The sequence below is a fragment of the Lasioglossum baleicum genome, chromosome 5 (genome assembly GCF_051020765.1).
Source record: "Lasioglossum baleicum chromosome 5, iyLasBale1, whole genome shotgun sequence".
NCBI lineage: Eukaryota > Metazoa > Arthropoda > Insecta > Hymenoptera > Halictidae > Lasioglossum > Lasioglossum baleicum.
Window position 1 is genome coordinate 15,945,468 of NC_134933.1, and position 26,021 is coordinate 15,971,488.

Here is a 26,021-nt window from a genome sequence, read left to right on the forward strand (position 1 = left end):
CGAGCTGAGAAAACTGTTAGATAAAATCAGTGAGGTGACTCGATCTGGAAAGATCGAACTTTTAACGACAGTCGCCGCGGGAAAATGAGTATCGAGAGGAGCAGGCGGTTAGTTAGCCGGCGATCTAATAATTCCGTATTAGACGAGACACTCATTAGCCAGCCTTTTGCTCGCACAAACACTTCGGGAATCGCTGAAGCGCGTTAGCAAACAGCGCTGCATGCACTACAATTAGGAATCAGCGGGAACGTTCTACACGTGCGACGGCCAATTATCATCGACTGATGTGTATCGAGCGCGTGTGTGTTACAGATAGAGGTTAGTACACATTCCTCGATCACGTACCGCGTTAATAGCGCAGAAACTTACGTTTCCAAGAACAAGCCGACCACAGTACCATGAATCGTTTGTATCAGGCCGCGGGAACAACGCGGGCTTTCAAACTTGTAGCCATCAGCATTTAATCGCTCTGCTGTGACGCAGTATTCGAGTCATCTAGGAGATAACTGGTTTTTAAAATCCTGTACTCTATGGGAAACTGTTGTGAACGCATTCTTGCAAACTCAGGAATTACTGCACTGCGTAATATTAAAATTATCAGAGTCTTAAAAATTCTTCAGTCATCAAAGAACTCCATTTCGGTAAATGAAGAGGCGGTTTCATCACCAAGAAATATTCTCGACATATAAAGCGGAAGCATTGTTCCAGTCTGCTCTGTATTCTGAAAAAATTTTCAGTCATCGAAGAAAGTTTTGAGCAAAAATTACTTTTGACTCGTGATTCCTTTAAGAAGTTTGTTCCCCTCGATAAGTAGAACACGATGCAATCAATAAAAATTTTCCTTGAAAAAGTCGGTCGTTGTAATTTTTGAACTAAAATTTTATTAAGAAATTTCGTCCATCCTAAGGTGTAGAATCACGCTGTTGCGGATTTTACACGTAATTTGACAGCCTGTACGTCAAAGTACATTTGGTAGGCTGATAATTAAGCTTGCAAAATGATTGGCTACCCATTTTCTCTCTCAGTGCCGGTGTACGTCCATGCGATTGGATTAGCGGGGAAAAAGGGGCAAGACGGTCGCATAATGGTGCGTCGCGTCGGGTACAGCTTTTATGCGACTGCAGTTTCGCGGTAATATGGTTGATGATTGACTGCCCGGATGCCGGGAAAGTTTCGCGGAACTAGCCGGTGGCTCGTGTTCGTCGTCTCGCCGCGCCACGCCGGCTCGAAATCAATCTTAATATTAGCGAATTATTAATGACCTGGGCAGCAAGCGCCATAACTCACCGGCGGGGACGTTAAGCGCCACCGAACAGTTTCCAATGGGTCCGCCTTCGCCCTTATCTGGCTAGATAAGATTCGGGATGGCAGCGACACCCTCGAAATTTGATATATCGGAACACGCTCGCTAAATGGAACACAGCGACATCGTTGAAACCTGTGAGGTGACCGCGCGCGCACCTAGAAAAGCAGATGATAAATCTTGCCGCGCGGAATTACGTGTATTTGCTGTGTTACACACGAGTTTGTCCAAACAATACTGCACTCGGACGCACAACGACAAAAGTTCCTGCACCGAATTATTCTCGCGTCGAATGCGAGCGAATGTTCCTGCAATTTCACAACCTTTTAAGCACCACTTCGCACCCCGGCAAGAATAGTGACACAACAAAAATGTGCAGTCTTCTGAAAATAACTGTTTTAAGAAAATTATAAAATTTCAAACATCTTTAATCTTGCAGGAAAATAGTTTTGGATGTGAATTCAATTAGGCTCTAGAAAATGATATTATGGACGCCTCCGTCAAATGCCACTACAAACAGTGTTGGGCAAATTTTATTTTAAATAATAAATAAACGTGTAATTTTAATTGCAAATAATAACTAAACTTTTTATTTAAGTAAAAGTAATTTAAATAATTCCAAAAGTGATTATATCTTATTTGCAAATAAAAGATTATTTATTATTTGGATTGAGGTGGAAATCAAATAAGTAGTTTTTAATCTTCTCTTATTTCTTTTATTTTCTGTACAGAGTTGAGTCACCTTACGTTGCCACCTCAAATATCTTTGTTGTTTGTTAAAATACGTCAAATGTCTGAAGGACAAAGCTGAATGATAAAATGGGGCTCATACGATACCAAAAAATTTTTGTTTTTATGTAATCTTTTTTAGAGATATGGAGGTTACCTTCATTTTTTTAAATGCAATGAGGTATTTTTTAATACAGTAATGGTGTTTTAGAATTATTTAAATTGAAATATCTCCTGAACTACTAACTTTTCGACATACATAGGTTAGTACCTTTTTATAACGAATGTCCAGCTGCATCGATTCATGCATTAAAAAATACCTCATTCCATTAACAAAAATCATTTGTCAATACAAATAATAATTGAAATTGTATTTGTAAATAACAATTAACTTTATTATTTTAAATAATTCGTTTAGACTTGCTCAAATAATAAATAATTATTTTTGCTTTTTAATTGAATAGCCAAATAATTATTGCCCAACACCGACTACAAATATGAACCAGCTCAAAAAGAGAACTGACATAGCTGCCCTCTAGTGGTTCGATCAAGAGTTACAGATATGACATTTGCTTTCCAACTTCAAACTCGTTATTTTCGTAGTTGCGTCACTGTTCTCGCCGGGGTGCGATTTGTTTCGCTGCCTTCCTTCTTCCTTGTGTTTGCTTTCAGTTGCTCGAGCAATTTTGCAAGCAATCGATGCAGAAAATGTGTCTTCTGCACAAAGATGCTCGTATATTGCGATGCAATGGAACGGGCATTCTACTGTTCATCGACAATATTCTACGCCTGGAATATCATCGAAGTTATTAGATTCTGTTAAATCATTGCAAGACCACACTGCGAGGCAAACCATGACCCGGTTAAGAATCTGATCGACTTCTGAACGGAGTTGTTAATGCCCTGTTTGAAGTTAGTTCGAAGCTCTCGGGCCACGGGGAATAAATCGATTCAACGATTCTTTGCGGTCCGAAACGGATGACGTGCCGCGAGACCCCGGGAACATTTTAATTTTCTATCGCGGACATTACATTGCCGGTGACCCAATTAGCCTTATTTAAAATTCAATTACCGGTGTCGCCGGGACGCGGCTGAATCACGGATGCGGACGAGATTGCGTCGATCACGGGTGCGGCACGATAGATTTCCAGCGGAATCGGCGCCGATCCGCGAGACCAAATCGACGATTTACAGCTCGCGCCGACGCGACGTCTGTTGTCGCGCGAGAGAGAGAGAGATCTGCCTGCCGTACCGTCGGAGAGATCTTGACCGGGCTTCCAGTTTGCATAATGGATGCGTTTAACACGTTCGCTGCCATGTTACACGCTCCCTCCGATTGTACAGGCTGCACCAACATACGAGCCTGCGTTTGCGAACGCACGGAGACGCTCTGCAAAATAATTTTCAATCAAGCTAACCCAGACCTACCGTTTCCTATTAAATGTATACAAAATTGAATAATCCTGTAGGACTTCTAGGGTGGTAACCGCCATGTCCGGAAAGTTCGTTCTGTCCACGGAAATGTAATTACTAGCCTGCGGATTTTATGCATGTACCAATTTTCATCGGTGGCCTTGGCCTTGAGAGTTCCTTTTAAACACCTTTGTCTATCGTTGTTCTCCTTCCATGTTGTCGAATTTCTAGGTAAGGTGTCCTCTCGTGGTTTCTTACAGTGTGGCCTGATGTAGCCTTTTTTAGCACAATTATGACCGGATTGCGGATTTTATGCATTTATGACAAAAATGGATACGTACAATTTAAAGCAGTGGACATGTTAAAAATATTTAAGGACATCAACGTATTAGTTTCAGCTTAATAGGATAATTAAAAGAAGAATACAATTTTTATTTGGCTCCTGTGTCCTACAATCAATGCAAACATTTTTTATTTTGCATAAAGATCCGCAGTCCAATTATGACATCTAATTTCTCATCTGTGAAATTTAGATTTGCTAACACCATACCGATCATGTTTTGCAGAAAATGCTACGTTAGTGGAATTTGTTTCTAACCGAGATTTTACATCCTCCTGCAATAGTTTGCTTTTTACTAGTTCAGTGGTCAATTCAATGTTTAAGAGGCCGCGCAGTGGCTCAGTGGGTAGAGCGCGCGACTGCAGACTCTCCGTGGACGCTCGGGTTCGATCGCGACATCCTGACGCCGGCATCTCTGGAAATATTCCATGTGCCATTTAACTGTGGTGCCCAAGGTGTTGGTTCGGAACCCACCTTATAAAAAACTGTAGGTCCCGTCGCGAAATAACCCTGGCAGTTAAGTGCGACGTAAAATAAGCGAAAAACGAAAATTCAATGTTTAAACTATCGAAAGCCATGACCATTGGCTTATACTCGGGAGGCAGTCCGGCTAAAATAATCGTTGCTAGTAATTTGTCTGCTAGTTTTTGAGATACTGATAATGCCTTGGTTACATATTGCGCTATGTTTTCAAAATTTTATACGAGATTTTAGATTGTATCAAGGATATCAACGTTCAATACGAACAAAAAATGGTGTCAATGATATTTGTCGCTTCTCAAAGACAAATATATACGTATAATGTGGGGAACTCACCAAATATATTCCGCCACGTGGTTACATAACTCCTCTGTAGTCCTTGCACTTTTAATATTCACGATTATCGCGCTTATTTGCTTAACAAAAAATCGTAATCACTTTAATCCGTATAATTTTGGTTTACACTGGGTTTCACTGGGCCCATAACCTGTTGGAGTTAGGGTGATTACTGTATAAGCGTATAATATATAAGCGAGAGTGCGCAGTTACAGGTGTTAGACTTTATTAGAATAGATACGTCTTTACTACACGAGGTACACATTGAGAAGAAGGAAGCTGCGAAGGCACGCACCCACGTACACACTTAAGGGTCGAGCGCCATCATACACAGGACGCACGGAACAAACAACTTCTAATAAACATCAGAGATGTCGCGATTAGTACGCGCGGTTACTCCTGTTCCAAGTTCCAACAGAGCAGGTGCAATTTAAGGCAGTGTAGCTAAATTAAAAGAATTTCAGAACGTCGATTAGTTGTATGTTATTAAAATTATTAAAGAAAAATAGAAACTTCTGTTCAGCGTCTCCTCATTTTAAACTATGCACATAATTTTTACCGTGCATAAAGATCCGCAGTCTAATGGTTACGTTTGTTAATAATATTCTCCTGCACGATTCTCTCTCTTTCTCTACTCTTCCTTTGTCCTACATTGTCATACGTCAATCGTCCTCATTCGCTCTCCATATCCTTACTCACACTCACTGTGTCGTTCTCATACAGTGACGCCACACTCGTATTTATTCTAAAATTAATTATTTACTGTTTAAATCATATGCTACGGAGAATAAACGTAATTAATTATGCAATGGTGAAACGATCAGATCGCACAGTGATCGCACAAAAAACTGGCCGTAGAATAAAATCTCGGGGAACCTGTTGCAAAGGGAGGATCGCGGCAGCTAAAATCGTGCGAGGGTAGCCAACGTGTTGCTTTACACGTAGAGTCCATGGTACACTTGACACCGCAGAATTCCGCATGGTAGGCTTGGCCCATAGAAACACTTAGCTTAGCGTAGTACTAGATAGCTGAACGAAAACAACGTTTGCTTAGCCTACGCCAGGAAAATATTAACAATCCCTAATCGGGTGCTGTGTGGATTCGAGTAAGGACGAATGTGTTTCGGAATTCAAGAAATAACTTAGCTAGAAATAAGCCGTACCTCTACGCATTGTTGGAGCACTTATGGCAGCCTTGTGAAACGTTAGATTTCTGGGGTCCATGAATAAGCTCCGCACAATGCCCCTAATATAATACTGTTTGCGAGGCTGTTATTACAACGGAAAGTGGAACCGTCTTGTAAATCTCCAGGCGCGGTTATTTACGCGAGCTTCTAACTCGTTGAACGCTACACTAAATTTTCCCGGGGAAAAAGCGAATGCTTTATGATCGGAATGCTATCTCGAGCGGCACGTTCCCGGCGAGCCTTGCACAGGGGTGGTCGGAGGCCGCGGAAGGGTTGGGATTAGCCCCCGGAGAATATACGATATTTAATAATGCCTCTACACACCAGTCGCCTCTCGGGATGCCCATCGATCCTTCCGGCCGTAATTAATTATCGCCGAGCAAAGAGGCCCGAATTATTTCTCCCAGCAGCCCCTAGGCCACCACGCATCCTTCCGCGTCCCGTCAACCCCTGCAGCTCGTCGAGTGATCGATCTCTCCCCGAGAGATCCCTTGTTCCTTTATCGCTGCCAGGAAATGGACAGAACACCTCTACGACGAACTTTGTAATGTTCCAGAATCTCTACAGGAACTATACACACGGTTCTTTCGTTAATCGTTTTAATCAGCTGAGAACAATACTCCAATACTTTTAAATAGGAGGCACGATGATAATTAGCAGATAATTGCGATCAAGATGACAAAACAGTAAAAATGTTTAAAGAACTTGAGAATATATTAGTTCCAACTAATTCAGAATTGTTGAGTAAAGATGTCAATGTCTACTTAAGACAGACAATTTTTATTTTGCGTAAAATATAAAATTACGCAGAATTATAGGATAATACCATATAGTTAGTATCATTAGTTTTTGTGCATGTCCCTTTTATGTTACTATACGAGTGGTCCTTTATTGTTTTCTATTGTAAACATTCATGTAAGAGGGCTTTGGTCCGTTAATAATAATAATAATAATAATAATAATAATAATAATAATAATAATAATAATAATAATAATGAAAACCGCAATCTAATAATTAGGTACAGTCTAAATAATTAATTATTAAATAGATAATTAAAGAATTATCGGTCCGCGTACCGTCAATTTCCCTGCCGACCGACAATCGTATTTGCGATCTTACCGAATCGTTTCAATTCACAATGACCGACCCTCGGAACATCAGCGATTCCGTGATCCAGCCCGCGAGCCGGGAAACGGGTATTAATTTCGCGAATCGAGGTCTGTCTCTCCCTCTTTCTCTATCTCTCTGGCTGCCGGCTGCCGGCCCGTTTAATATGTACACGACAGGCACAAAAGGTTCATTTCTCCGCGGACAGAAAGGGAACTTGGTCATTTCCCGCTGTAGAACCTCAACTTTTCCATTTAAAGTGCCAAGGGACCGGAGCAGAGTTCATCCCCCACCGGATGCACTGCAGGTACTCGATTGCTCGACGCACGAACACAAGTTTTCCGATTGGAATTGCCAAGCAGGAATCGAACCTTTTAAATTTTTCACGTGGCTCGAGTTTAATTTTCGAGCGGGACACGTCATCAAATCGTGGTTGAGGATTCGATCAAATAGTAAGACGATCGCGAGCGTTTCATTAAATTGGCACCATCAAGTATTCCTGAATGGTTTCCGAAGGTGACAGCGAAATGGCGGCACGGAGCACACTAGAATTGAGGGGCAAACGGTGATAGTTGCATAGAACAGACAAACACATTTCACAGTATAAATTTTACGATCTCGTCACCTGGTTTTCCTCAGTATTCCACAAGCTCCGGGGACAATTTTCGAAGGGGGTCGCAACATGGCGATCCGGGGCACGCCAGAATAGGGGGCTGATCTCTCTGTTGTCTCTCGATGCAAGTTTCAGCGCACGCTTTCTAGGCGAAACAATCTTCAGTCTTTAAGTTCTCGATAAATTTATAAGTTCACGAACTAGGACACCCCGACGGGGGCAGAAAATGGCGGCGTGTGTTCGGTGGGATTGTGCGAGGCGTCCGCAACAAAATTGACGATATAAATTTCCGTGCGATGGAAACTAGTGCCCTTAAATTTTCGAGCGCAAGACAAAAGTTTCTACAGAGGGGTACAAAAGGAGAAAACAGAAGGAGGGGGGGGGGAGGAGGTAGACGCGATTGCTCGGTCCCACGAAGAGGAAACAACCCCCGTGCGACAGCTCTTTGTGCAAGGCCGCGAATATGCTTATTCTTCGCGAAAGATGCCACCGGGTCGGCCATATTGTTGAGAGGAGAATCGGGGGGTGGGCGGCGGGGGAAGGGGGGGCTGCGAAACAAAGTTTCCCGGGCGTATTTAAACTTTTATTCGAAAACTTTTTAGTACCGCGCGCTGTTATCGTCCCTGCTCTGCTACACAGTCTAAAGGGCCGCGCTTGTTTGCGAACCGGAAAGGGGGTGGACTTCCCTCCGCAAAAAACCTCGAGAACAAGGATATCCGCGATGGGAGGACGACGAGGATACTCGGGATCTCCGAGGAGAATTAATCGAGTGCCGCTTAAAACGGTTTCGACGGCTATTTTTAGACGGGAATGTTCCCAGTCGGAACACCGCCCTCTCAGCCAATTAATTCGTTGTCCTTCGTGAGATTGCGTTAACGATTCTTACAACGGTGGAAACTGGATTTCCCGGATTAGCTTGGAACGAATTTTTGCGAGCACTACCAGTCGAGAGAAACAGCAGTTTCGCTCAAAAGCGGACGGCGTTGTTTCAACCCTTTGCAAGCAGTATGTCGTTCAAACCATTTTATCAAACAAATTTTTGATAGAAATCACACTCGTCTCACTATGAAAATATATTCGATCTGTTGAGGATTATACTGAGAAACATTTCCGTCTACACAGGGTTAAATTGTAATGCACATAACCGTCCATTGCGCGGGTCAGAATGATTAATTTCTTTGGAAAACTCGGAGCTTTTCATGCACAATTGCTTTTATATTCAATGCAGCTACAGAACTGCAAGATAACGAATAGTGCACTACCAATATGGCGGCGCTCTTACATCAGAAACACTCATAACTTTTGAACCACTGATCTCCTAGGATTGAAAGTGATTATTGGCATTCTCTCGCCAAAATCTACAGAATTGCATAAGAAAAAGGCAAACGTTTCTGGTTACGCAAGGTAAAGCGCAACCAGAAATGTCTAAATTCACTAAAGTAGAAGGAAATTGGTTAGAATATTGTATGCATTTTCAATGAATTCAAGGAAGTACCTGCAATGACGAAGCATCGAGTTTGAAACGAGCGATTGAAATATCCTTGTGAATCTGGTTGCGTGAGAATGAGAAGAAGGACGCGTCCCTTAAAAATTCGCAACAGTTAGTTAGCCAGACGGGAAGTTTCTCGGAGTTACACAATCGTACGGGCCACCGGGGACCGGGTTGATTATTCCGCTCGATTATGGGCGGCAGAAATAAGTGGCGAACCATCTTACCGGGTCGCAACTGTCTATAAAGGGTAACGACGCTACACAATGGTGTACGGGTCCCGCGTCGAGCATCAATTCGAATTGCACAGCCGCGGTTGACGCGCAGCCCCCCAGCGAAATTACAATCTAAGCAAAGTTTCAATCTGCTCTTGCGCTCAAATTGCTCGCCGCGCCGGTGGTTCCTAATCAAATTATACGTTGGTGTCTCCCTTCTTCCCTTCGAAACCAAAGAATATTTCTTGGAACGAGATCCATCGTCAATTTCAGAATTTCGAACCTGACGAACACCGACGTGCCTTCCAGCGACAATGATTTCGGAAATTTCTATAATAGTAATTATATGGGAGAGATAATTATAATATAATAATTCTCTGAATAATAATTCTATACCAATAATTAGATCGCGAGGTAATTAGACCAAATTTAACTCCTCGCGCTGCAATATCAAACCAGGCTCACGATGAAGATGTCAGGCTGAATATCACTTCAACTCGAATGACAGTTTAGGAAATAATAAATATGAATGAGAAGATGCATTTATAGAAATTCATGAAGTTTAACATTGTAGGAAAATTAGAAAAAAGTCAAATATTACATTTCATCTATTAAAATTATTAGAAGAATAAATAATTAGAGCACAAGTCAATCTTACTAAATCGATTCATAAAATCGCATACTCGAATGATGACACGTAGCTCGCATAGCTACAAGATTCTCGTCTCGAGAGGGGGAGGGAGAAGAGAAGTAGATTCGGAAGTAGTTAGTAAGTCGAAGTGGTATCGGCAAAGTTGGCGAATTAAGGGGCCTCGATCCCCGTTTGCGGCAGAAAGAAAAGAAAAAGGGTGAAAAAACGGAAACCAAAACTCGAAGGATCGGTCGAATTCCGTGCAGGTTTCGAAACCGCGGCGCGTTGGTGCTAAGGAGGCAGGGAAGTTCCGAAGCGGTTTCCAAGGACCGTATTTCTTCCGAAACTTTGAATCCTCTCTCGCGGAGGCTCGAGGATCCCTGACCGCGTTCCAGAAGAATTTCAAATTCACTCGCGCGGCCGGCTGGTATTACTGCGACGATTTATATGCGAGTTTCGCGGAGTCGCGAAACGCGTTCTCGGGCCGCTCGACAACGACTTCTTCTTCTTCTTCTTCTTCTCGAAACAGAAAGAGGGAGAGAGAGGGAAACACAGAAAGGAGCATCCGATCGAGTGTGAAGCACTCGGAATCCGTCGGATTCGAAACGATCGCCCCTTGGCTCTCTTTGTAGTCGGCTTTTTCTCCGTCGGAACGTCGCTTCTCCGTGTCTTTATCTCTCTCTCTCTCTTCGTTCTCTCTTCCTCTTCTCTCAGCTCTCCGTCCGTCTTGCACTACGGCTCAATGGAACCGCCGACGGTATCGAACGCAACAAGTAGAAGTTGGCTCGTTTTCAAAGAAGCTGCCGGAATTCATCAAACCGCCAGCTCGGCCAGCCTGTTTTCACCGAGTCCACTCGAAACACCGTCCCGAGCGTGTTCCGTCGACGACGATCGACGATTCTCCGTCACACCTGCCTTCCCAGCACCCCGACACCTCGCAGTGTTGACTTGAGAAATCGAGTGCGACCCTTTTATAAACGAATCTGAGAAGAGGCTCATTCGACTACGCATTACAATCTCGTATTAACACATTCGCTACTGACAATTATTTCAGCCACAGACTTCGTAGTTACAGTATTCTATTAAACACAATAAATCCCGTTGTGGTATATAAAAAAAGATGTTGTCGTAGAAACGCTATAAATTTTCCGAATACCGTAGAAGTAACTATTTTGCATTACTCCATTAATATAACAAGAACGTGTCTATTCTTTCTAGCTATTTTTTTGTAATATAATAAATCCTCGATCTAAGAAAAACCCTAGGGTCCGCGCTGTTTCTTATATCCTGATATACCCAAAGAAATGTTGAATGTAAATTAAAAATATTAGAACACGTCTCGTGAACCTAGTGTTAAGCAAAAAGCTGTGCAACATTGTTTTTTTTTTTAATCCTTATACGTTCCTCATGGTGAAAATTCATCAATTTACTATTCTTACGCACTGTAAAATAATTAATTTCATCCTGTTTGTGTTGATAGATGTACTTCTTTAAAGCGTAACGCTATAAACGAAACATAACTTGTTGTTTTAAAGTGTAAAATAAAAATAGGTGAAATATTATTCTAGACGTTTATATGCAACTATTTCTGAGGAAATTATCAGGGTTAAATAATATACAAAATCGTGATTGTCACGCCGGCAGGGAATGTGTTGATCTCTCGGTCTGCTCGAATTCCGCTACTGCTACTGTTTTTTCGAAGTACGGTTATACAGGGTGTCCGAGTATCGATACAATCGTGGAGAGGGTGGTTCTACGCGAGAAAACAAGTGAAAAATATGGACTACATTTAGTTTGTTTTCGGTCTCGAGAGAATCCAGTTTGTAATTTCGACGAACGCGCGTCCTATTGATTGGGACGCGTCTGACCATGACCTACCGGTTCTACTTCTTGAAGATGTTAAGCTACGTTCACACTGAAGCAGCAGCGAGCAACTTTTTCTCGCCTCTTGTTGCTTTCTTCTTGTTTGTCCAATAACGAGGTGATAAAAAGTTGCTCGGTGTTGCCTCAATGTGGACATAGCTTTAGACACAGAACGTTAACGAGACGATTTCGAGCGTTGAACGCAGAGGGTTCGAATCGGGCTGCGGCGGCTGTCTCTTGGTTTTTTGGGTTTGAATATATTCGATGGACTTCTCCAATTTTCCTCGAATCTCCCTCCTTTAGCAACCGTTGTAGTTCTCGAGTCGCTAACACGACTACTTGATCTCTGTGCATTTATAGCTCCTTCCATTGGTACCGTATGGTAAAATAGAATTGTGTGTAATGTGATTATGTAACAAACAATGCAATACAACCCTTGCCACCGAAAATAATATTCATTTTTCTTCGCGATAAACTAGTGTGTTACATGTTTAACTTGGTTCTGACTGTTGCTTCATTCTCTAGTAACTAGAATACATATTTCCTTTTATCGATCGTAATGTTATCGGCGCATTGGTTCGATCATTAAAATTTAAAAGCAATTTTGCAAATTATCAGATTATCCTCGATGTTTCGATCTTAATTTAGATCATTATAATTGCATCTGTAATTATAATTGCGTCTGTAAAACATTGTAGATTATAATGCCAGATGAAATATGTTGAATTAAATATTCAATTAAGAATACTATTACCCACTTGCTTTGTAAACAAGAATTTTTATATTCGTTGAGCATTCGGAAGGAACGTGTCAACACTCACAGATCGATGTATTGGCCAATCAATGAACCGTAAAATGTCTTTACAACCACTTTTAACTGCCTGCATACCACGTTGATATTATGGTAATATTTAAGTAAAATTCAAATTACTTTTAAACGAATTAGATCCATCTGATGCATTTTTTCCTAACACCAACAGCAGGCGAGTTATTCAGGTTGCCTGTTTTAGGTGCCTCACCCTTTAGGAATGAAATAGAACGCTGTATGCTAAATTTTTGTTCTCTCTTCTGTTTGCATTTGTAGTATTGTCCAGCGAACAAATTACAGAAAAAATCACAAATTCGGTATAAAGTCGTTACATCCCCTAAAACAGAATACTTCATGTTAACTTTCATTCTGAAGGGCGACGCTTTCTCATCTGTTTGCATTCGCAGCGTTCTCTAGCAAATGAAACACGAACAAAATCAATAGATCTCCGAGAATAGAACAGAACCCTTCTCATCCAAACTTTTCATTTGTCTTTACCAAATAAAACACCGGGAAGTGTCAATACATCCCTAACGATAAAACAGATTCCTTTATCCCAAACTCTAGTGATCAAGACCTTTGTATCTATCTATTTACCAACACATTTGTAGTTTTCGTTAGTTGATATACAGGTGTCCCAAAATTCGTGAAAATCCCGAAAATGGAGCAACATTTTCCTTTGCAAAAATGTTATTCGCGGTTTTGTTTAGGAGTTATTAACGAAAAACGCGGACCAATCAGAGCGCGGCTTAGACGTTAGTTGGCACAGTCGGCCAATAGACAGTTGACGCGCCGGTCAACTAGACTAACGTCTAGGTCGCGCTCTGATTGGTTCGTGTTGTTCGTTAATAACTCCTAAACAAAGCCGTGAATAACATTCTTGCAAAGGAAAATGTTGCTTCAAATGATCTCAGGAACCTCCCGTTTTCGGCTGTTGAAGGAATTGTGGGACACCCTGTATGCTACAGCAAACTGTATATAGCTGGTAGCTAAATGAATTCCTCGTTCGGTAGAATAAAGCAAACGCACTAATTTTTTTCGTTCGCGCACGAGTGTCAAAATTCGCGAACCACCATAAACAGCCGCAGTCTAGTAATTAGTACGAGGGTCTCACACTACACCTCTCGACGAGATCACTCACTTGGTTAGGTTTAGAAAGAGAGAGTGAGAGAGGGAGAGGGAGAGAGGAGAGGGAGGAAAACGGAGACAGAACAGGAGAGAGGGAGAAAGGAGAAAAGCTTCAGTTGAAAGAAGCGAGACATTTAAAAAAGGAGGATCAGGAAAATGAGAGAAAGAGAGAGAGAGAGGGAGAGGGAGGAAGGAGCGGGAAAACGGAAGCGACGGGAAGAGAGAGAGAGAGAGAGAGCTAGAGAATGGCTGGGTTAGATGAGAAAGGTCCTAATCTATTTTCAGGACGACCGAGCACGCCGTCACCAGCAAAAAGGCCGACCACCGTGTGGCCCTCCTCGTACAACCCGTACTATACGAAAAGGACAGAGAGGCCACCTCCCCCGAGTGAGGAGAGGGTCGACAGGCCAGAGCAGAAGCTACGTGGTGGCCAGAGCACAGGTGAGGCGCTTGCATTCTCTCATCTGGCCCTCCCTCTCCCGGCTCTTTCTTTCGTTTCTCGTGTCTCGTGTCTCTGTGTTTTTCTCTTCGACTTTTCCTAGCCTATCGCACCACCACCGCGCACGCACACTCGCACAAACCACCAGCATCAAGCACAAACGCACGCGCTGTCTCGCACGAACGATACCTTTCGACAACCAACCCCTTCGTAGAAACGCGCGGCCTCTCTGCTACACGGTAGTGCTCACTTAAATTTGCAAACTTTCGAATCCTATTCAGAAAAGTCAAACTCCCGCGTTTACAGTTTTAATCAGATTTAATGGAGCATTATTGTACTAGTATTGTTCTGCACCATGCACCACGAGCACACTTCGTCGTCACGCGATTCGGGGCGAACTGGGTCGCCGCCGACTTCGTGGCTCACATTTTTATTCGTGGAAAGCTGCCATATCTCTATCGATTGCGTACTGTTGACTTGACTATTTCGTTCGCCGAAGTTAACGCGAGAAACTCTCCCGAGCTCCAAGGACCTTTCCCCGTCGACGCGGTGACTCGGGCTCGCCTTCTAACGAGTGTTCAGTCGCGGATCTTTCGAAATTTTATACGGAAAGGAAAATGTTGCGCGGCGGAATTTTTAGAGGAACTCCCGTCGGGAAACTGCTCTCGCAAATTTATTGTGTTCGCGGAAATCTGTTAGAAATACTGACTCGTGTTTGTCTATTAAAAATGGTTTCTCGCTCGTGAAAGTTCTGCATAAAATCTCGCATATTGAAACCAGAGTTGGGCAAAAATTTTATTAATATAAATTAATATGTTTGTTATTGTTTGTGGAAGTTGATTCTCTGGTACCTATTCGCCGTGCACAGTCTAAGAAGAGCGTATCGCGGTCAGTATAAAAATAGCTATTCACGTTTGTTTATAAAAAGTTGCACTCGTAGAAGTTCTGCAAAGAATTGTATATATTAAAATCAAGATGGATATTGCACAGAGAGGTTTTAATACACAAAAAAAAACATACACGACGAAATAGAGGTCAGGAAACAAGTATACTTAAACTTATGAAAATATTTATCTACGGAAAACATTACGCAGCTGCTAATAAAATGGTTCTCTCTAAAATGTGTCGTTAAAATCGCAGAATCTGAAGAATTACAAACCTGTGGTCAGATAAGATATTCTAGCACTTAGATTCCAGAATTAGTTTCAAAAATGCGTGTACAAATGAAGATGGACTTTACAGATCGGCCTGATAAACACGTGTTTTCTATATTTCGATAGGAGCAGGTCTACCCACGGTAATTTCCCCAATTAACGTGTACAGGACGTATATAATGCAATAGGGGTCGGCGACTTCAGCCCTCATTTGCACCGTTATTGCGGGATCTCGTCTTTCCGGGGTCCGGCGGCGAACACGAGATCACTCTCGAGTTTCAAATTTCTGCATTATGCATCGCGTTCTCAGAAAAATTCTGCCGCGTATCCCGAGGGTCGAGGAGCGAGCGTGTCCGGGAGCTTTCACGCGGAAAGCTCGGTAAAGACCGGCGAAATACGGGCAAAGCCCGTCTGACCACCGGCCGTCCCATTCCCCTTTTCTCTCGTTTCCCTTTTTTTCCCCGAGCAACGGCAAACGAGATGCTACGCGCGCGGTTTTTTTCTCCGCGATTTCAGAAATCTTTTCGCGGTGGTCGCACCGCGGCCATTCCTCAGAATCTCACAGCTTCGGTACCAAGCAAAATTTTGAGGAACTTCTCTGCTTCGTGACGTCACGTCGGACTAATTAAACGAGTCCCCGTTAGAAGTATGTGACACAATTCGTTCCCGAAACGCGAAGACGGGTTTCTGCTATTCGTTGCATGATGCGTGACGTTTTTCTACAGGAATGATGGATTTTTTTTTTTCATTTTTTTTTTGCCGATGTGGATATCGGGAAATTGAGTAGCAGTGACAAATTCGAATGACGTCGCGTTTCGCGTGCAACTGCGATAAACTCTGTATCATACGTTGAAATAGGCACGTTCCAAATTTGTTAAATTTAAATCTGTTTTATTTTTTTTTTTTTTTTTTTTTAAACGTATGTCCAATAGCTGGCCGGGAAATTCTATAAAATTTGAGGTCCGGACAGTTGACGTTTCAGCGACAGTTTGAACGATATTGCACTCTGCGTGCACTTGCGATGGACGGTATTATACAGCGAAATGGAAACGCGCGGAGTTTTCGAGATTTAAGTATGATTTGTTGGGAAAAAATGGGTCCATGAAAAATCCTTTAAATATTCGAAGATCGAGGACAGTTGCGTCGTTTAATAGAGATGCTGCAGTGACAATTCAGAGGATGCTGCTGCATTTCGTATGCGATTATAACGAACCGCGTTGTACATCGAAATTGAGGGATTCAGAACTTTTGGAATTTAAAACGTTGCACTTGGACAAAAGTGCATCGAGCAACAGAAAATCCCGTGGAAATTCAAAGATTGGGAAACTCGAATCTTTACGTCTCTGATTCGGACGATTTGAGAAGGATTCCCTTCGCTCGGTTGTCAAAAGAGTTTAAAAGAGTATCTTCGGTAATAATTTATCGGATGTTGCAATTCATATGTGATTCGGAAGGGTCGCGTTACACGGAAAAATCGGAAGGATTCGGAACTTCCGGGATTAAGAGCGTTCTAGTTCGGAAAAACGCATCGGGCGACTCGAAATCCGGCGGAGATTCGAAGATTGAAGGACTCGGATCTTTACGGCAGCGATCCCGCTCATTGTAGAAGCGCTGCCTTCGTTCGAGCGTTAACGAAGGGCCCTCAAAGACCGAATAAACCCGGGAAAGGGTGTGCCGGTATTCCGAAAGTGGAATTCGATCGGACGTAAACTCACTGGCGCCTCGTCACCGTAGACGAGGGTTCTTCCGACTCGAAGATCTCGTCCTCCGAAGTAACTTGTTTAGCTTCCTGCGCGGCGATCGGAGCTTTTTGATGAAGGCGCGTAGAATAGATGAATGGATCGTTAACGAGATAACGAGTCCTCCGGGCGGAGGAACGGGGAAGCCATTCCGCAACGGCGGCGGGGCCATTAACGTCGGGCCAAAAGCCGAGCCCCCGATCGAACCCGGCGGCTCTTAATAAGACGCTTACTGCTTGATGAGTAATGTAAGGCACACAGTATTTATCTTAATAGCCAATGAACGGGCCGATACGTTTCGATAGCGATAACTCGACTTCATTTCTCGCCTCCGCACCCCGCACGCTCCCTTAAGTCCCACACAGTTTCGCGTCGTCCTTTTATCTGGCCATCAACCGAGTTTCGACGAGTTCCCTGATTACGTTCCACGCGTATTCTCTCTTCAACTTTCCATTATCATTCCCGAGGAGGATACCCGCTGCTGAAAGGCACTTCCGATATTAGATCGATCGGAACTCGCTTCCGCGTTTCGAACGGCGCCATTGTTCTCGGCCTTTCTGCTGCGAGACGAGCGATCAACCTTGATACAATTAATTCGAATCAATTAACCGCCGATCAGAATCTCCTGCTACGATCTCTAGCACATCGCTTCGTGTTGCCGACAGAGGAATGTCCACTTTGGGACACGTCGACGATCTATGGAGATACGCAACTGTGTAAATTTTATAATCACGATTCCAACGTATTAACGTCTTCTTGAAGTCTTCTTTTACTTATCCGTCCACTTCTTCGAGATCAAGAAAAATCCTCTTGAACTTAATAGATGTGGCTATTCCATTTAAACTGGCTGTCAGAAAATTCGAATTTGCAAGAAGCATTTAAAAGTTTTCCAAGGTCACGATAGATTTTATTCGTGATTTCACGCGTTCCCGGCCACGGTCGAATACGAAATATTTCCACCGCGGACCATTTCACTTATCGCGTGTCTTCAACTACTAAAGTCCGGTTGATAATTTGACTGACTGGTCAATTGTGCAGTTCGCCGAACGGAGTAAGAACCGCGTGATTGCCATTACTCTCTCGGGTTTCCGCGGTTCGCCGACGTCGGATTTAACAGACCTGGGCGGAAGAATCGCGGCGGACAAGTATGGAAAACAGTAAATTAGGCTGACGGCCGCGAGAACGACTAATTGACAGATATCCGGCGGACTCGATGGTTTTCTCCAGGCAAAATACCGAGCGCTAACGAGCGTTAATGAATGAAAATGAATGGGAAAGGGCAGCCGGCGAGGTGTTTCAACGGTGACGCGGATCACCGCGCGATAATACCCTCGAGAATACTTTATGGTGGCCATTCCGCACGGTAAATGCCTCCGACTGCGTTCTTGTTCCCGATTATCGATATCCTGTGTCGATGGCTCGAGTGATCCGACATCGAAGTATCCATAGATGACGTCGATGGAGCCTGATACAGTGACGAAACAATCTGCGCGTATTATTTCGACTGTCGAGACAGAGTTCTCGAAAAATCGACAGCGAACACACACACGCCATTCGATCGAATTTAATTCGTCTCCATTCGACTTTCACCTCACTCGGAATTCCATTACGTTTTAACGTCGGTTAATATCGGTCCAATGTGGTCGGACTCCCAAAATATTCGCTTTTAAAAGGTTCGGGAGAGATATAGACGTCTCATCGAATTCTCCTGCTCTTAAGGAATCGTTCAGCGTACGGGGACCAAGTTCTCTGGCCCGACAATCGAATTCTTTGCCTCTCGCCGCGCCATCCGGATTCATTTCACTGTTATCCAACCGTGGATCTCTCGGCGAATGGAAACTTTTCAATCTGCTATCAAGCGACGCGCCGAATTAGCTGGCTACATATTAGTGGAAATGGGATCGATTAAACTCATTGGAGAACACTATTGTTTCTCTGATTGCGGAACTTCGTGCAAAATGAAATTGTATGTCTGCGTTGATTGCAGGAAATGTAAATCAAATGGAATGTTACTTCTTTACGATTTTATTATAGTAAGATAAAAGATAATATATTTTCTGACAATTTTAAATTTAGCCTACTCAATTCTGCTATAAATGCATAAAATCCGCTGTCTACTCATAACTAGACTGCGGATCTTGATCTTTCTATAATATAAAATAGTTCTGTAGTTTCTGTCATGCTAAAACGCCGAGCGGGTTGCCTTCTGAAGGGGAACCGCAAATTGAGCGTCGTGACAGTGTATATCTTTTAGAGAGAGAGAGCAAGATAGAGCAAGAGAGAGCAAGAGAGAGTCGGAGTGGAAACGCGTAGTGGAGTAGGGAGCGCTGACGCCCGGAGTGGGAATCGCTGAACGCGATCACGTACTACCGAGCGTCGCGCGGGGAGGTGTAACGGTTAAATTTAATAGTTTATATCTCCTAAACGCACAGGCTTTCTTAAAAATTTTTTAAAAATATTGCATTGTCATCCAGTCCTGAGCTATGTTTAAAATTTCAAGTCTCTAGCTAATGGGGAAGTTAGTTTAAAATCAATTGCAAAATTTGTACCGAACAGACAAACAGACAGACAAGAAAGCGATCTAATAAGAACGTGGTAAAAAGGTGAATGTTTTCTTATCCGTGCACTAAATTTCTATGAAACTCAATTTTAAAAATTGCCAGAAGTAACCTGACCATAGCCAATTAAACGCGAGAACATAAACCGTTTGTATTTTTAAGGAATTCCTCTCAAATACGAAATTAGAGAGAAACTCCGATTTATAGTTGACCGACGCGAGGTAACTCGAGGTATCTCGAGTTTAAATTTTTATGGAAATTGAAGCCAGCGGGGTTCTATGCTGTTCAGCATTTCCATCGGTGAAACAGAAATGAAATGTCCATTTTATGGGTTAGGACGTTTAAATCCAGTACGACCGGTATTTTTAGACAGAACTGTGGCATTTTCGAGCCAATTTAGATTTTTACAGAACAGTTTGAAGACGGAAAAATGGGGCGTTATTTGATCCGATATTGCTTTCGAATGGGGAATACAGTAATAGATCGTGACGATCGAAAAGAGCTCGAGGCTCAAACGGGATCCTATCTTGCTCGTGTTTTAAATGTGATAAATGTGAATTTTAAACCTGATTGAAAACTATTATTTTAATTTAATGCAACATTTTCAGTCACGACACAATTGTTTCGCCAGAATTTGAGAATCAGTATTCACTACAATCTATTAAGTAGACCAATTTTTATCAGGATCCATGAGGTGCCAGAAAATCAGAAGAATCATTAACACTAAACCTACCGACCATCCAAAGTGACTGATGTGTAGAGTACTATAAAAATAACAAAATTAAATTTATTTATATTTTGTACGATTTTTACTATTATATATACTGGAGTCAAAAAATATATTCAATAAATTCCCATGAAAACACCTTTACAATTTCAATAATTGTCAAATAAAAGACCTAAAATGGGTCAATTCAACCCTCGTGGTAGGTTTAGTGTTAAACTGTTCTATTCTTGTATTATTGGATAAGTTGTTTTTATTTTGTATGATTTTTTTGTGGGCATTGCTGCGAGTTAATAAAATTGCAGTGGATGACGATTGAATCCATTTGACCATTCCATCTTAACCCTATGCAGTCGGACCTATTTTAACTTGAAAATTAAACATTTCTTCCGACCTAGACTAATTCCATTCTATACGACTTTTTCGTTTTATGGACATGAAATAGATATAACACCTCATACAATACTGAAATCTTTAGCCATTGATTAGATACCAATATATTTAATAATGTAAACAATATTGTGGATAGTAGTACAACAATTTTTAGTGGCGACCCTGAGTCACCCCTCGACTGCTAAGGGTTAATTCTTCAAAACCGTAATTTGTTTCTCCACCTGACAAAACCTGGACAAAATATCTGGGACCGACTCGAGGTTGAAGCACCATAGTAAAAATAGCAGTGGAAACGGTCAGCAAACGTTGTTGTCGTTATAATCTTGATGGTCGCAACACGGTTCACACAAAGGGAAAGCCGATACTGAATGGCCGAAGGAAACGGACGGACAACGAAATGGGAAACAAGGTGTGCTCCGATTTCCAGTGGCGTAATGGAAAATATGTCTGACTCGGGCAATCGCATTCTACTGCGCGCGGCAGACAGCCGTGCCCAGAACGTGACCAATTGTCCGGCGCTTAAGCCACGTTTCTCCCGAGAAAATGCATCGGGAAAATTTTACAGCGCGGTCGTCCCGGGTCAGCTTGCGGTCGCGTGCAAACGCGGAAGCTTCCCCGAAAGTCAGAAAGCACGTACTCGGAGCGTGATTGCGAGACGTATCTAACCCGGCTGCTGGCAGGAGGTCAAGCTTCGATAAACGGCTGTAAACGCAGAAATATTACGCTGCGGATCGACCGTTCGCTCACGCACAACCTGGAATCGCTTTCTAACGCGTAAACCGCCACGGTCTGCGCTTCCAGGCAAATTCCTGTCGAACGCGTACCACATTCTCTTCGCGGAGAAACCAGCAAGAAATGGACAGGACTAATTGAGTCTATACAGGATGAGTTACCTCACGTTTGTACCTCAAATATCTTTGTTGTTTTCAAAGATACATTAAACGTTTTGAGGACAACGGAAAATGGAGCTCACACGATACGAAAAAAATGTTGTTTCTATAATTTCTTAGAGATGTCAAGGTCACCTTCGTTATTTTTAATGGAACCACCCTTTTCTAAACAGACAGTTGTGTGAATTTGGAAGCTTCGATTCGTCCGACTTCGATTTTGATAATTTTTTGTGAGATGATGGTATATGGGGATCCCTAATTATATATGCAAAATAATACTCAATAATTTTAGAACTGTTAACTCTTTAAAGATATAAACAATTAAAGTTTCATACCTTGTTGATATACCATGATTTGCAGGTGGGGTGATTCAGAAGTATGAAACTTTAATTGATTATATCTTTAAAACTATTTAGTAACTACACCAAATATTTTGCATAGATAATAAGGGATCCATATACCATCATCTCACAAAAAATTATCAAAATTGAAGTCGGACACTTAGGGTTCTTCCCTTGTAAGAATCACATCTCGGAAAGCCGATAATCTCGACAAGCAGGCGATGCCAATAAAATTGCATCGAAACAGAGACGCAGCAAAAATAAAATATCGAACGATACTAAAATAGCGATGTAGGTCGCACCTAAACAGGTAAGGTGTCTGGTCGTCTGAGTCGGCGATTGATCGTGTACTTAAACACCTGAAGAGGTTGGAATCGGCCGACAAAAAATTGGATCGGAAGGGAATTTCGAAAAAATCCGCGACAAGATAGCAAAATCCGTATGATATCCACTTGGCGCGGCGACAATAGCTGCGGAACGTTCGAAAAAATGGATGCCCGTTAAAAAATGCAGGACCGGTGGAAACGCTGTGAAAGATCCCCATTGCGATTCGTCGGTGCAACGATGCACCGGTGGAACGTAGCGGAGTGCAACAACAATGCCGTTGGTTTTACGTGTCGCGGAACGACGGCCGCTCGTCCCGCTTTAATGCATTTCCTTCGAGCTTGCAGAGGCGAGGGCTGGCCGGCTCGTGAATATCTGATCTGATAAAATAGTGAAACAAGTCTACGCCCGGCCGGCCGTTACCGCTGCGAACACGTGTGCGATTCCGCAAGGCATTCTTTCGAAGAAGAACCATACCCGAAGCCGTCGATCGGCTCAAGCCGCTCGAGACCGGAATTTCAAGTCGCACGGATCGAATCAAAGAAAGATGTCGGATTAAAGAAAGATGTCGAGTCGGGGACATCCTGGATTCCAGACGAAACTGCCCGAATCGAACCCCGGTTACGCTCGCCGACGTGCTCTCGATATCCGTGATTCCGTATTCGGGCTATCTCGGGAAGAATGCGGTTTTACGAAGCAGAGCAGAATGCACCGGATGCATGTACTTACGATGTTTCGGGCGCTGGGGTCCCGGGCTGGTAATTAATAATAAAGCACCAGCGCTGGGAATCGCTTCGATCAATCAGACATAATTACTTCCAGTGAGATTCATCGGTGGCTCGAGGAATTTCATAGTGTAATCCGCTCCGCGGACAAATGCCGGGCTCAGCCAGCTCATTAGGTGTTGCAAATCCTCGATTCTCGGCCACTAACTACCGCGTTTACTTCGTAATCGTGTGCCCCCGCGACTTGGTTCGGGCGCGGTCTGTCTCGCGGATCGGCAAGCTTTCGGTCTCGGAAGAGCGAACTCTTTTCTTCGGGAATATTGGCTATGGGAATCAGTTTCTGTCCCTTTTGATAAATGTCGTTGTACTTGAGTACCGATCGCATATTTGATGAAACGTAGTACATGTTTTGAAAGGTGTGTGTCCAAGCTTCACAACGCAGTTAGTGGCAATTGTTTCGAGCGTGAACAGCAGTTAATCCTTCGAGTCAAAAATGTCGACATTTGTTCCAAGTAAGCAGTACTTCAGGGAAGTTATGTTGCATTGTTTTGTTTTGAAGAGAGGTGCCGCGGAAACGCATCGTTTGCTCGTGGATATTTACGGCGACGATGCTCCATCAAATACAAGTTGTAAAAAATGGTTTCGGCGGTTTAAAACCCATGATATCGACGTAAGGGACAAAGATCGCGATGGTGCGCCAAAAAAATTCAAAGATAGAGAGCTGCGAGCATTACTTGATGAAAATCCACGTCAAACATTTGAGGAACTACAACTATTACGTTTGAAGCGAGAATTACAAGAAAAACGACCGGAATAGGGCAACAGGCACGATAAGCGGATTCTGTTACATGACAACGCTAGGCCACATGTCGCAAAACCCGTCAAGAAATACTTGGAAGGAGTGAACACATTCACATTGCTCCTTCAGATTTTCAAATTGGCTCGATGAATGGATTGCATCGAAACAAACAGATTTTTTTCTTTGAGGAATTCGTTTAATACCTGAACGATGGAGGAAAGTTGTAGATGCCGATGCAGCACACTTTGGATGAATTTACTTTCCATTTGTATTTCTGAACAGAGAGCTTCTTTTCAACATAAAAGGGCGGAAACTTATTACCATACCCAATACTTCCATAACCCATACCGTTTCCGAACATATTGCGACCGATCACTGCAAACGGAGAGCCACCGCACAGAGAGGTATTTGGCCCGAAAAGTCGGACAGAACTATTTTATCGTTATTTATGGGCTGTAGACCATAATACAGTAGGTCGTGGAATTGGTCTGAACGTCAGCTATAACATTGTGAAATCAAATATGCATTTTAACATTTGAAAACTCAACATTATTTTTATTTTTTGTTGAAGAAAATTTTTTTTCGAAATTATTTATGTATACAGGGTGATTCCGGAAACTGGGATAAGTTACTGCCTTTTTTAAGTATGAAAATAGAACGTCCTAACTTCCTGCGACCTTATTCTTTATGTGGACGCACCGATGCACTCGCCAGGTGCAATTGCACTTTATTCTGTAATGCATCCGAATTTTTTTGTTTAACCAATCGATCCCTAAAAATCAAATACTTTTGTGTCGGAGTAAACACGGCATTAGCTCCTACAATTCATATCGAGAATTTGGATACTTCTCTTAGTAAAGTACATTTCTGAGAGAAATAAGTAGTGAAGAAAAGAATCTTCAAACATTATAGAAGTAAAGAATACCGTCCATGATACAGTGCTGTTTTATTGATGACGAAAAAGCTTACGAAAGCTGCAGAGAATGATTTGTTCGAGACTTTAGACCAGCAGTCCTTTTAAACAATTAGTTGGAAGCGCCGAGCATCTTGGAGCGCGCAGCACAAATTCGAAGGAAGCTCGACAACTGGCCGGAAGAGCATCGAAGAAATTGGAGTGTTCGAGTGGTGTTGGAGTGCAAGAGCGGCCCTAGGAGCATCCGAGAACGCGACCGGCGTCGAAAACACAGGCACCCGGAGTAGCGTAGTCGTGTTTTGAAATATGCATGGGCATCCCTTAGTGCGTTTAGTAGGAAATTACGTAGGAACAACACGCGCGGCCTCCGTGGGGCGCCGTTAATATTAACTGCGCCTCGCTCGAGCATTATCTCGTGGAGGATGGCGGAGGGGACAGAGCCAGATGACGCGGCGGGGCATGGTACCTCATGCCCGCACGACAGAATTCTCTCGGAAAACGGAACCGTTGTCGCGCCGCGCAACGGTTCCACGGTGAACGCAAGTCCGCAATCGGTAGTCGATTAATTAGACGCGGAACTGCGGCTTTTTCCACGGGCAATCGCGAACCCCTAACGAAATGTAATTGAAGGCGGCGAGCGTGCCGGGAATCGGAAGCTCGTCGTTGCGAACGCGACAAGGATTTGCACGGAGCGAGAGAGCGGGAGAGAGAAGATTCGGGTTGCTTTCTGCCGGTCGAGAAATAGGAAAGGGAAACGAGCTGTGTTTCATGCGCCTCTGATCAAACGATGCCGTTTGTTTGCTGCTCGTAATATGCAGCGCCCGCGCCTATCACAACGCTGCAACATTCTTACCCCAGACTGGAGCGTAGAATCAACCCTTCGCATTATGGTTCATTGACCACTACAGTGATTAGTAGACGCATACAGTGATTCCCATTAATATTCGGACGCTCTCAAAAAAACAATAACTTTGTTAATATTGGACTTTCAGTATTTTCTCTGTAATTCCGACAACTTGCAGTTTTTCTCAAAAATTTTTATCGCGTTGTGTAGCAAATTAATTGTTCTAACTTCTCAAAAAATTTCAAGTCGTATATATATTCCAATATTAAAAAGGTTATGGTCTTTTTAAGAGTGTCCGAATATTAGTGGGAGTCACTGCAGATTAGTTATGCGAAAAATTCGTCATGTCAATTGTAATAAAAAATCCTTTTTAAAAACCACGCTTATATTAAGATGCACTAAAAAGGAGAAAATAATATTTTAAGACATTGGTAGCTATAAATAAAAGCGTGGAGCGCTAAACTATACAATTGACGTAATCATCGTGGGCGCTCCACGCCTTTATTTATGGTCACTAATGTCTAAAAAGATTGTT

General features: G+C 42.9%; 2 protein-coding genes across 7 annotated transcripts in view; one reads left to right on the forward strand and one right to left on the reverse strand.

Annotated features, from left to right (window-relative positions):
- Fuctc (alpha-(1,3)-fucosyltransferase C) overlaps positions 1-4,870 on the reverse strand; it is a 91,983-nt gene extending 87,113 nt beyond the window's left edge. Inside the window, exon 1 of the mRNA XM_076424219.1 lies at positions 4,602-4,870. The gene's annotated coding sequence lies outside the window, so the exon portion shown is untranslated. The remainder of the gene's footprint in view (positions 1-4,601) is intronic.
- The window catches only part of LOC143209054 (lachesin), a 417,332-nt gene that overhangs the window by 332,412 nt on the left and 58,899 nt on the right, over positions 1-26,021 (forward strand). For 5 of the 6 annotated variants that reach the window (XM_076424212.1, XM_076424213.1, XM_076424214.1 and 2 more), the window contains one exon: positions 13,929-14,084. The exons of the other annotated variant lie outside the window; for it this stretch is intronic. In XM_076424212.1, coding sequence (XP_076280327.1) covers positions 13,929-14,084 — 156 coding nt within the window. The remainder of the gene's footprint in view (positions 1-13,928; positions 14,085-26,021) is intronic. 6 annotated transcript variants of the gene reach the window in all.